Here is an 11,742-nt window from a genome sequence, read left to right as displayed (position 1 = left end):
GTTTTATCCATGTGAATATGAAATTTTCTAGTTCTTGACCTTCATGTGTCATTAGCTATTTTCCTTCTCAATTAAAGCAGCATAGAATAAAGAACGAGTGAGGCCAGCAAAACATGTCTGTCACAATCCCAGGACCCACAGCTTCTTGTACAAATTATAGGGTAAGTAAATATTTTTAATTTTTGGTATGAATAATTTCAAGGCACAGAACTTATAAAAATATTTTCTTTAAATGGATTTAACCATCACCAGGGTCCAAAATAGCTCATTTATTATTCAAATTTGCTGTTAAATTTGAGAGTTCTCAAGACTTCCCTGGTGGTCCAGTGATTTGAGAATTCCTTGTTCCCAACACAGGGGGAACAGGTTTGATCAATGGTCGGGGAGTCAAGATCCCTCATGCCGCATCCCATAGCCCCACCAAAAATGTTTATCTGAAAAAAAAAAACAAACCTATGACTCCTTTTTTAACATTCATTTTAAATGTTTTCTAAGTCTGTTTTCATAGTTGATACTTCTGGAGTCTCAGACCTCCTTTCTCTGGAACAAGATATGGCTATGTTCAGTGGTAAGAAATGCTAGATAATAAAAACAAAGAATTTTCCCCAAATAAGATTAGAGGATCAGGCCCAGTGAACTGGATGAAAACACTGGCCTTACTTCCCTAAAAGAGATCAGCTTTTATACTTCCTATCTGCCAGCAGTGGGATCCTTACCTTTGCAGGTCTGGCCAGAGGCCTGGTACCCCTCCTTGCAGACACAGTCTTCAAGGGATGTACTTCCTGGTGGAGAGGTGTGATTTTCATCAGGACATGGAAGGCAAGTGCTGATTCCTCCTGGTGAACCTTCTGGTTTGTATGTCCCGGATGGGCAAGCTGTGGGTAAGCCAGAGAAGTCCATTTTATGTGATATGTCAGTAGACAGCGAACAACATTCTGGAAACTGACTGGGGGAAAAAGAATCCCAAACAGTAGAATCCCAAATAGTCCCAAATAATCCCAACATCAGTTGGGATTATTATTATTATTCCATTCTGGAAACTGACTGGGGGAAAAAGAATCCCAAACAATAGAATCCCAAAGAATCCCAAATAATCGTACAATTCAAGCAAGAGAGAAAACAAGATTTTTTTTTCTCTTTTAGAGTGATGTAGTTTGTAACCGGCAGCTTAATGAAGTAGCCTCTTGCTGCTGCTGCTGCTGCTGCTAAATTGCGTCAGTCACGTCTGACTCTATGTGACCCCATAGACGGCAGCCCACCAGGCTCCTCTGTCCCTGGGATTCTCCAGGCAAGAGCACTGGAGTGGGTGAAGTAGCCTCTTAATGTCCCACAATTAGTTACAATCACAACACACTGCAGCATGACATGGCTGGGCTGATTTGCGGGAAAACTCAAAACAGTGTACAATGATGCTCAGTGCTTCAAAAAATCTTCTGAAGACTGTATACCCATATCCTAACACCCCCCACCCCAACCTCTGCAGCTGCATCTCGAGAACTGCGCTGCTAACACTCACTCCCAATGGAATAGAATTACTGTGTCCTTTGTTTTGGTTCAAAGTACTTGACAAAGGATGAGGAGAAAGTATAGGGCTTGAGGGAAATGATCCTACTGATGAGAAATAGGCCCTTTGAAGGAAAGAGAATCACAGACTCTGCTTTTCCCAGGCTCGGGGGAAAAAAAAAGATGAAAGCAGGATCTAACTGACCTTGCTTCATATCTTCCCTTTGCACCAACAACGTGGCTTTGAACCTGTATTTACTCTCTCTAGAGTTACACTTCTGTAAAATAACTGAAAATTAAGAATTCAATAATAGAAGAAATTGTGGAAATAGAACTTGCAGTGCCTAGTGAAGCCAAATAAATGTAGCATTGTCAAATAAACATTAGACCATTTTTAAAAAGTAATAACCAAGGAATGTGCACTTACGTGTGATGCCATTTGATATAAATTATCTCATTTAATACTCACAGTACTAATTAATATTAACAATTACTAATATTTTTATGAATAAGTACACTATTTTTATTAGTACTGTGTCCATTTTAAAGAAAAAATGGAGGCTTAGAGTAACCTGATGATTGGGCTAAAGTTACTCAGTTAAAAGGTTACAGAGCAAAAAAAAAAAAAAAAACAGGTTATAGAGCTATGAGGTTTTTTTCTTTTTTAGTACTTAACACTGGCTTATTATATTTTTATATTGAAAATTCAACGTCACATTAATCTTGGTTGTAATTAGCAAGCAAAATATTTTTAAATTAAATACACTTAAACTTTTCCTCTTCCTGTTATCATTTGTTTAAGGCCTGTTTCTAGGTAGATAAGCTCTGGCTTATTTTTTTATTTTAAGATTTTTTTTTTTAAGGTTTACAACAAAATTGAGATGAAAATCTGTGCTACAATTTTATAGCAAATATTTATACAGCATTCACTATGTCCCAGGGACTGTTCCACATATTTTGTAAATTATCTTTTTAATCTCTTTAAGAATTATCATAGAAATGACACTATGAAGTATCATTTATCTCATATTACAGATGAGAAAACTAAAGCACTAAGAAATTAAATAACTAGCCAAAATTATACAGTAAGTGACAAAGCTGAGATCTGAACAAGGAGAATCTGGATCCAGAAGCCATGTTCTTTATCACTACATTTTCTATGTCTCACACCCAGGTCTCCTGGATGCAAAAGTCCTTGTTTCAACTATAATGCTAAAACCGGAAACAATCAGCGTGGAGACAGAAGATTCATAATGTTATTTTTAGAAAAAGTACTCATGTTTCTAACATTCTTGATCATATTTAAAAATGAAACAGAACATTTTCCCATGTATATAGTAGAAAATCCCAGAACTTGATAAATCTGTAGCTATTTAAGAATGAAAGAAACATTTTATACATGTTTTTATAAATTTATAACTATTTTATAAATAGTTATAATGATGTGTGACTTATGAAAAGCACTTCAGCAGGAAAAAGGGGAACATGACTTCAAAGCATCATAACATTAAATATTGAATTATTCATATTTCTGAATATTCATTTCTATAAAAAGTTCAGTAAATATTTGCACAGATCTTCACAAAGATGCAAGACAACACTGTCTCCCTTAGACAGAAGTCAGCAGCTGTAGAAGAAAATGATTAAGAGAAATACAAAGATGGAAAAGAAAACATAAACTGTAACAGCAAAATTAAAGTTGTCATTGGAGGCAGCAAAAAGTAGCCATAAAATTCCAAACCAACAGAATTGAGTAGACCTTGGATAAGTTGTAATATTAATGTAAGAAAATACTCTTTACTTGAAGTTTTAGTGCCATAAAAACTCATCAAGTTCCAAGCAAAATTAATAAAGAGTATTTCAGAATAAAGGAAAAGTATTACAAGCAACTAAGAAAGAAACAAAAATCAAACTGGCATTTCACTTCTCCTGTGCAAAAACAAATGTAAGGAAAAAGAATAAGAAATATAGCTATGTGGAAAAAATATTTTGAACCCCCAATTCTGTATTTGGACAAACTACTGGCAAATATGAGGAAAGAGAAAGACATGTGAGAATGTGCATGGCTTCTGGAAATCAATATGTATTTCACTGATTGAAAAGAAGTCAAAATAAAGAATTCATACTTGAGAAAAATGGTATCGCTTGAGATTAAGAAAGTTGTGGAACATGTAGTATATTGTTAAAATAATTACAAAAATGAAAACAAGTATCAAATAAAGCCTCTTCTTAAAAAAATATATATAATCCAAGGGGAAAAAATAATCTTCACATATTACAAAGAAAAAAGATTTAAAATCTGAGGGAAACTGGGAGATAGCTGGGAAGAGGAAAAGGTGAAGTTCTCATTTCATATACACCAACATGATAAAAGTGAAAGAAAAACAGGTTTAAATTTGGACACAAAGAATACACAAAACTATGAATAGAAAAAGTGCACAACCATCGAATCAGTGGGGGAGGAAAAAACCACAAATAACAAAGATATAAAAGCACAGGACAAGAAAATAGCAGAGAGAATTAATAACAAAACATCATAAACTAAGGTAATGGAAGTAAAACCAAACATATTATTTACCATCAATAACAGTAATGGGTTAATTTCACCCTGTTGATAAGATATAAACTTAAAACAAGCCAGAAAAATAGGTTAAAAATAATTGGATATACTAAGACATGTTAAATATTTCAAAGAAAAATCTGCAAGAAGCAAACAAGTTACTACCTTAAGGAGAAAAAAAAGTTTAAAACAAAGGGCTTTTTCTAACATATGAAAACAGGATAACTTCAACAGAAAAGTTAACAAAGAACAAAATAGCTGGAGATTAAAGAAATGACAATGACCAATAATTGTTGCATACATAGTCTAACCTCACTTATAAGGAAGAAATGCAAACTGATGACTACTTTTTAATTTGAAAAAAATTGAAAGGATATTAATACCCATTCCCATTGTTGGCAGGCATTTGGGCAAACAGGCTTTCTCCCACTTTGTAGGAAAACCTGAGGGTACACACTAAAACCCTCAAGTGGAGCCCTTCTTTTGATATAGCAATTCATTTCTAAGAATTTGTCCAAGTGAAAGTCAACATTTTCTACCTACGCATATAAGTACGTATAATTGTTAATTATATACATAAGTATGTATAGTTATAGTTTGTCATTACACAGCTTGGAGATAACACAAACGTCAAGACATGAAGGGTCTGTTAAATTCTCACGACACATCCATCCAGTGGCATATTAGCCATAAAAATACAACTGTTGACAAGGGAAGTCAATAAAATTGTGTAATCAAGTGTAAATAAAAGCATGTCGCAAACACCATATGTGTTGTATGATCTTTTGCCTAATAAATGTGTACAAATCTATAAGGTTATGTACACACGGTATGTTTCTCTGGTGGCTCAGATGGTAAAGAATCTGCCTGCAATGCAGGAGCCCCAGGTTTGATCCCTGGATCAGGAAGATCCCCTGGAGTAGGAAATGCAACCCACTCTAGTACTCTTGCCTGGAGAATCCCATGGACAGAGGAGCCTGGCAGTCCACGGGGTCACAAAGAGTCGGACACGACTGAGCAACTAACACACATGGTATATATTAATGACAGAATTATGAGGCTTCCAAGGTTGTTTATTTTTGCTGATCTACATTTTCTTGTTTTGTTACACTGAATAGGTATTGTGCCAAAACACTCAAAGTAAATGAAAATTATGTATAAGAGAAAGTCATTGTCTCAAACGTATATGTTTCATTTCACAGTTACTACTTCTCTGACCTCAGAGATCACTTTGATTTCTCCTTCTCCTTCCATCTCTTTCAATATTGACATGAAAACCAAGTTGTTTGGATTTTACGCCTTAGAAACCCTCCAAGTTTTGCCTATCTCTCCATCTGCATTTCTCTTATTTTAGGTCTGAACTCATCACCTCTCTTTCAGATTTTCACAAAATCATTTCACTGGTCCCTCAGTCTTCACCTCTACTCTTCAACCCATCTTAGATGTTTCTGCCTGAACATTTTTCTAAAATATAAATTTGAGCAAATCACTTTCTACCAAAAACTGCCCCAACAGGTTGAAGTCTTCTCTCTTTACTTAGATCTATAAAGACATCTTTGATCTATCTGTAACGTTCCTGTCAGTCTGCTACAATGAATGCGTGAATTCCATATCCGGATCAGACGCTGCTTCAGAATTGAGCAGAGACTAGTTGTTTAATTTATTTATTTTAAAGCCTTTATTGGACTTGTTACAATACTGTTTTTGTCTGATGTTTCATTTTTTTGGCCATGAAGCAAGTGAGATATTAGCTCCCAGACCAGGGATCAAACCCACACCCCCTGTGTTGGAAGGCAAAGTCCTAACCACCAGACCACCAAGGAAGTCTCAAGCAGGGACTAGTTTGCACCACATCTCCCCCACGTCAGTTTACTGGACTTGGCAGCTGGACCAATTTACTTAATTTTTCTGAGATTTAGTTTCTTCGTGTGCAATTCCCTTATAAATTTGCTGCTAGGGTTAATTGAACTAATCTAAGTAAAGAAACATGCCAGACATGTAGTTGGCATTCAGTTAATGTGATAATAATGCCCCCAACTTTTAAGCTTCTTAATCATGAAAGAGCTAATTATACTTCTTTTATAGGCCTGATGTGCCCAGTAGATGCTCCAGTGCTTGGTACACATTATCTCCCTCTCTTCCCTTTCCTATCTTCCACTTAGCTTCTGCCTTGCCATATGCTGTCCTTTCTCTGAGTGAACCTCCTGCATCCCTCAAAGACTCGTTCTTCAAAGCTTCCCCAACTTTTTGAGTGGATTTTGTCACCTTCATTTCTGTGCCCCAGAGAATGTTACTCACACCTCTCTTGGCACCTATCACACTGTATGTAACATACATGCTTGTCTCTGTCCCTCCATGGGGAACACACTGTTGTAAGTTTAGGGTGTCTTCTGGTCATCTGACTCAGCCTTTGCTCATCCCATTGCCCGAGCCAGCAGGCACTCAGCAAAGGAGGACAGAAGGTGGAGGATGGGTTAGTGTGAAGGAAGGATGGAAGTCAGAGGGACTAACAACCAGGGCAAAGTGAAAGGACATTAGACTCTGAGTCAAGACAACTGAGTTACTATCTTGGCTGCTCCACTAACAAGCTACGGGGTCACTGCCAAAAGTTTTTTGCTTTTTTCTTTTCCTACAAAATACAGAAGTTACATTTAATGATGGCTGTGACCTTTCTGATGCTATTACTGAATGATTCTATAAATAGACTAATACTAAAAAGCAAGTTAAAGAAACTTGTCACATGAGCAGTCAGATTTTATCTACAGATTTTATAATTTATTTGAAAATGGTATTACACAAAAAGGAATTAATCTTACACGGTTACTCCCCAAAACCTTTTAACTAATAAAGAATTTACAACACTGGAGAACAGTGTTTTGGATAAAAATATCCAAAAGTACATTTGGAAGGGTATTGTGAAATTCATAATGATAATCGAAAACAGACTTAAGGAGAACTATTTAAAGGCATTGCACAATTCTAGTGGGAGAGGTGTAATCAACTTCTTTGATTCCCAAGGGAGAAAATTCCTCATCTAAAACCAAGCAAAAGTTGAAAAGATGAAATTAACTGTGGTTTGAAAACGTTTCACAAGTTATGGTAAAGGCTAGGGTACAGTTTTTTTCTTTATCATATGAAATCATTCCCTTCCTGGAAATGTACCAAATATTTTTTTAAATTGTTCTTTTTGTTGTCAAAATAAAATTTCTCCTTTCAGAAACATATTAGCAGTTATCAGCTATGATTACTGGAAGTGTGTTTCTTAGATTTTCCTTCTGCCATCACAATTTTTTGACATCACAATTTTTTGACTGAAGTAAATGAAAATATCACCCAGTTTGCAATTCATAAAATCTAAAGAAGCCTCCATTCATTAATTATCAATTCTTTAGATGACTATTTCAGTTAATAATATTTATTATACAGTAACTCACACTTTATAAAATTCTTTCTCATTAATAATCTATGATTAATTTTAAAACTCTCCATAAATATTAAGAGCCTCTGTTCTTTGCACAATTCACCTTTAAAGCTTAATGAATTTCTTTAAGAATATAGTTTCAGGGCAGTTCCATCAGCTGCCTTCAGGCTGTGAAGTACACAACTCCAAGAGCGCCCATTCATGAAGATGAAAATATACGCGGGAATTGTGGAAATCAAAAGCTTTCATTTTGGCTATATCTAGGTAGGGGGCCCCTGGGAGAAGGTTCTTTATTATTACAATATCATGCTTCTTCTCAGCGTTATGGATTCATTCTGAATAAGCAATCATTCCTATAAATAGTGTGCTAGGGTTTTGAACACAGGGACCTGCTGCTCTAGAAAAGAACCAGCTTCCCCAGGCTAAGTCAGTCCTTGTCACAAGCACCAGACAAGGACCTAGGCACACATACGAGGGACTCTCTCATTAAATAGTCAGGATCCTTTCCATTTTCATCAAGGATTAGACGAGGAGACGACTGACTGACCTGGATTCTGCACATCTGAATCTGTGTAAAATGAATTAGCATCCTGCCAACCTCCCTGTGATTGGTTAACTCATTTGGCTGCAACACAGGTTATCTGGACAAAATTATGGGCAACTGCATGGTGCCATAGCAGCAAATGGCACCCTAGCTGCAGGATGCCATGCTGCAAATGTAAACACCTGCTCTGACTAGAAAGGAGATTAGTGATGGATTAGGACAAGTCTACACAAAAACAAAAAAGCACAACTTTGTTCAAAGGCTGTGTGCAAAAGAAGACAGTGAAATAAGAGCCACACTACGAATATATGTGTAAACACATACATACACGTATAGACATAATATATACATATCACACATAAACACGTATATCACACAGAAATATAACCTGGGTGAGTACATAACACTTATGCAAAGTCTTTTTAGTTGAAAACTCTGTATTCTTAATTGTTTTAAGGTATGAACTCTCTGGGTGAGAAATATGAGATCAATTTGAGTTTTATAACAAAACTCTGTATGTAATCACTTTGAGGAAAGGCCTCTGGAGATTTTAGAATTATCTTTGATTTCATTTATTCCTCCTATAATAGTTAATAACTCAGACTTGTATAAAGAAGAAAGTAAAATTTACCATAAGCTATACTACTCTGGTTTAACCATGCTTTACATGTTTAGTATTTAGTTGGATTCCAAGTGTTTACAATTAAAAACAACTTTCCTACAATCACTTTGGTTTTTTTTTTATATTTTTCATCCACTATATTTTTTTCTTAGCAAAATAATATTAACTTTTCCATTAGCCTGTTGCTGTTTAGGCACTAAGTCATGTCCAACTCTTTGTGACCTCATGGACCACAGCCCGCTAGGCTCCTCTGTCCATGGGATTTTCCAGGCAAGAATACTGGAGTAGGTTTCCTTCTCCAGGGGATCCTCCTGATCCAGGGATTGAACCCAAGTCTCCTACATTGCAGGCAGATTCTTGACCATTGAGCCACCTGTGATATCAGTCCTGAGAAATAAGTCAACTGGCTTAGTGTTCAACATAATGCTACCAAAAAATCTGAAAGCCTTAGCATTTATATCTGAGACTACAATGAAAGGACAGTTCTCTTTAAGCTACAGTTTCATGATTATCTAGAAAAACACTGATCTTCAGACAGTAAGTTTATACAATACTACTAAATATTACATTAGCCTACCGTCCATGGGGTCGCAAAGCATTGCACATGACTGAGCAATTAAGCCCAGGAGCAGTACTGTCAAATTATTATATATTCCCATCATCAAGAATAAAAACACATATTTTATTGTAGTCTCATTACCACTGGGTATTAACAGTTTTTTAAGTTACCAATTAATCATTATTTAAATGTGAAGTCCCAGACTTCCCTGGTGGTCCAGCGATTAAGAATCCAACTGCCAATGCAGGGTCCAAGATTCGGTCCAAGAAGGGCAGCCATGGGCAACATGCCGCAGGGCAACTAAACCCATGTACCACAACTACTGAAGCCCGTGTGCCCTACAGTCTGTGCTCTGCAACAAGAGAAGACACTGCACTGAAAAGCCTGTGCACCACAGCTAGAGAAAGCCCACAAACAGCAACAAAGACCCAGCACAGGCAAAAATAAATACATATATACAATTTTTAAAGTTAAAAAAAGAGTCCCAAGAATTTTAATTCAACAGACTTTCAACGTAAATTTAGGGTGAATTTCTCTCTGAGATTCAGACATGTGTAGGCCCAACAGAAGTCTATTTGCTTACAAAAGTTGAGAACCTTCTGGGTGAAAACTTTATCTGTGGTAAGGGTAGTATTTAAAATGTTACCAAGATGGCATGATCGTTGATCAACAAGAGCATACATAAGCTAGAACATTAAGCAGAGTTCTGGCATGCCCACTAATCTGCTGGGCTTCCCAGGTGGCACTAGTGGGAAAGAACCTGCCTGCCAATGCAGGAGACATAAGAGACGCGTGTTTGATCCCCAGCCTGGGAAGATCCCCTGGAGGAAGGCATGGCAACCCAATCCAGTATCCTTGCCTGGAGCATCCCATGGACAGAGGAGTCGTGGTGGGCTACAGTCCGTAAGGTCACAAAGAGTTGGACATGACTAAAGTGACTTAGAGCACACGCACGCACGCACACACACACACACATGCACGCACGCACGCATGCACACACATACACACACACTTATCTGCTACATGAGACCTCTCTGGGTGCTGGATTATGGGAGAGATCAATGAGCCTAGAGAGAGGTCAGATCAGTAAAAGGGCATTTAGGGACTTGGGGGCAACACTATTTTGACCAACGAGTATATATGTACTTCAACATTTTGACAACTTTTATAACTGTACTGATGCACATGTTATGAATTAGCTTGTCCTAAGGAACAACACTATGAAGAAACCTGAGCACCAAAGAATTGATGCTTTTGAACTGTGGTGTTGGAGAAGACTCTTGAGAGTCCCTTGGACTGCAAGGAGATCCAAACAGTCCATTCTGAAGGAGATCAGCCCTGGGATTTCTTTGGAAGGAATGATGCTAAAGCTGAAGCTCCAGTACTTTGGCCACCTCATGCGAAGAGTTGACTCATTGGAAAAGACTGATGCTGGGAGGGATTGGAGGCAGGAGGAGAAGGGGACGACACAGGATGAGATGGCTGGATGGCATCATGGACTCGATGGACATGAGTCTGAGTGAACTCCAGGAGATGGTGATGGACAGGGAGGCCTGGTGTGCTGCGATTCATGGGGTCGCAAAGAGTCAGACACGACTGAGAGACTGAACTGAAAGAACAAGATAAATGATACACATTTGGAATGTTGTCCACTGGAGAAGGGAATGGCAAGCCACTTCAGTATTCTTGCCTTGAGAACCCCATGAACAGTATGAACAGGCGAAATGATAGGATACCAAAAGAGGAACTCCCCAGGTCATTAGGTGCCCAGTATGCTACTGGAGATCAGTGGAGAAATAACTCCAGAAAGAATGAAGGGATGGAGCCAAAGCAAAAACAATACCCAGCTGTGGATGTGACTGGTGATAGAAGCAAGATCTGATGCTGTAAAGAGCAATATTTCATAGGAACCTGGAATGTCAGGTCCATGAATCAAGGCAAATTGGAAGTGGTCAAACAAGAGATGGCAAGGGTGAACATCGACACTCTAGGAATCAGCAAACTAAAATGGACTGGAATGGGTGAATTTAACTCAGATGACCATTACATCTACTACTGTGGCCAGGAATCCCTCAGAAGAAATGGAGTAGCCATCATGGTCAACAAAAGAGTCCAAAATGCAGTACTTGGATGCAATCTCAAAAACGACAGAATGATCTCTGTTCGTCTCCAAGGCAAACCATTCAATATCACAGTTATCCAAGTCTATGCCCCAACCAGTAACGCTGAAGAAGCTGAAGTTGAGTGGTTTTATGAAGACCTACAAGACCTTTTAGAACTAACACCCAAAAAAGATGTCCTTTTCATTATAGGGGACTGGAATGCAAAAGTAGGAAGTCAAGAAACACCTGGAGTAACAGGCAATTTGGCCCTGGAATGTGGAATGAAGCAGGGCAAAGACTAATAGAGTTTTGCCAAGAAAATGCACTGCTCATAACAAACACCCTCTTCCAACAACACAAGAGAAGACTCTACACATGGACATCATCAGATGGTCAACACCGAAATCAGATTGATTATATTCTTTGCAGCC

The 11,742-nt window shown here is 37.7% G+C and overlaps 1 protein-coding gene across 3 annotated transcripts in view; it reads right to left on the bottom strand.

Moving 5' to 3' along the window:
• SVEP1 (sushi, von Willebrand factor type A, EGF and pentraxin domain containing 1) overlaps positions 1–11,742 on the bottom strand; it is a 203,104-nt gene that overhangs the window by 127,791 nt on the left and 63,571 nt on the right. For all 3 annotated transcript variants that reach the window (XR_006058565.2, XM_012113658.4, XM_060408928.1), the window contains exon 4: positions 717–875. Coding sequence is in view for 2 of the 3 variants with exons in the window: in XM_012113658.4 (XP_011969048.3) it covers positions 717–875 (159 nt within the window). In the remaining variant the exon portion in view is untranslated. The remainder of the gene's footprint in view (positions 1–716; positions 876–11,742) is intronic.

The sequence above is a fragment of the Ovis aries genome, chromosome 2 (genome assembly GCF_016772045.2).
Source record: "Ovis aries strain OAR_USU_Benz2616 breed Rambouillet chromosome 2, ARS-UI_Ramb_v3.0, whole genome shotgun sequence".
Classification (NCBI taxonomy): Eukaryota; Metazoa; Chordata; class Mammalia; order Artiodactyla; family Bovidae; genus Ovis; species Ovis aries.
This window is presented reverse-complemented; position numbering and strand designations above follow the sequence as displayed.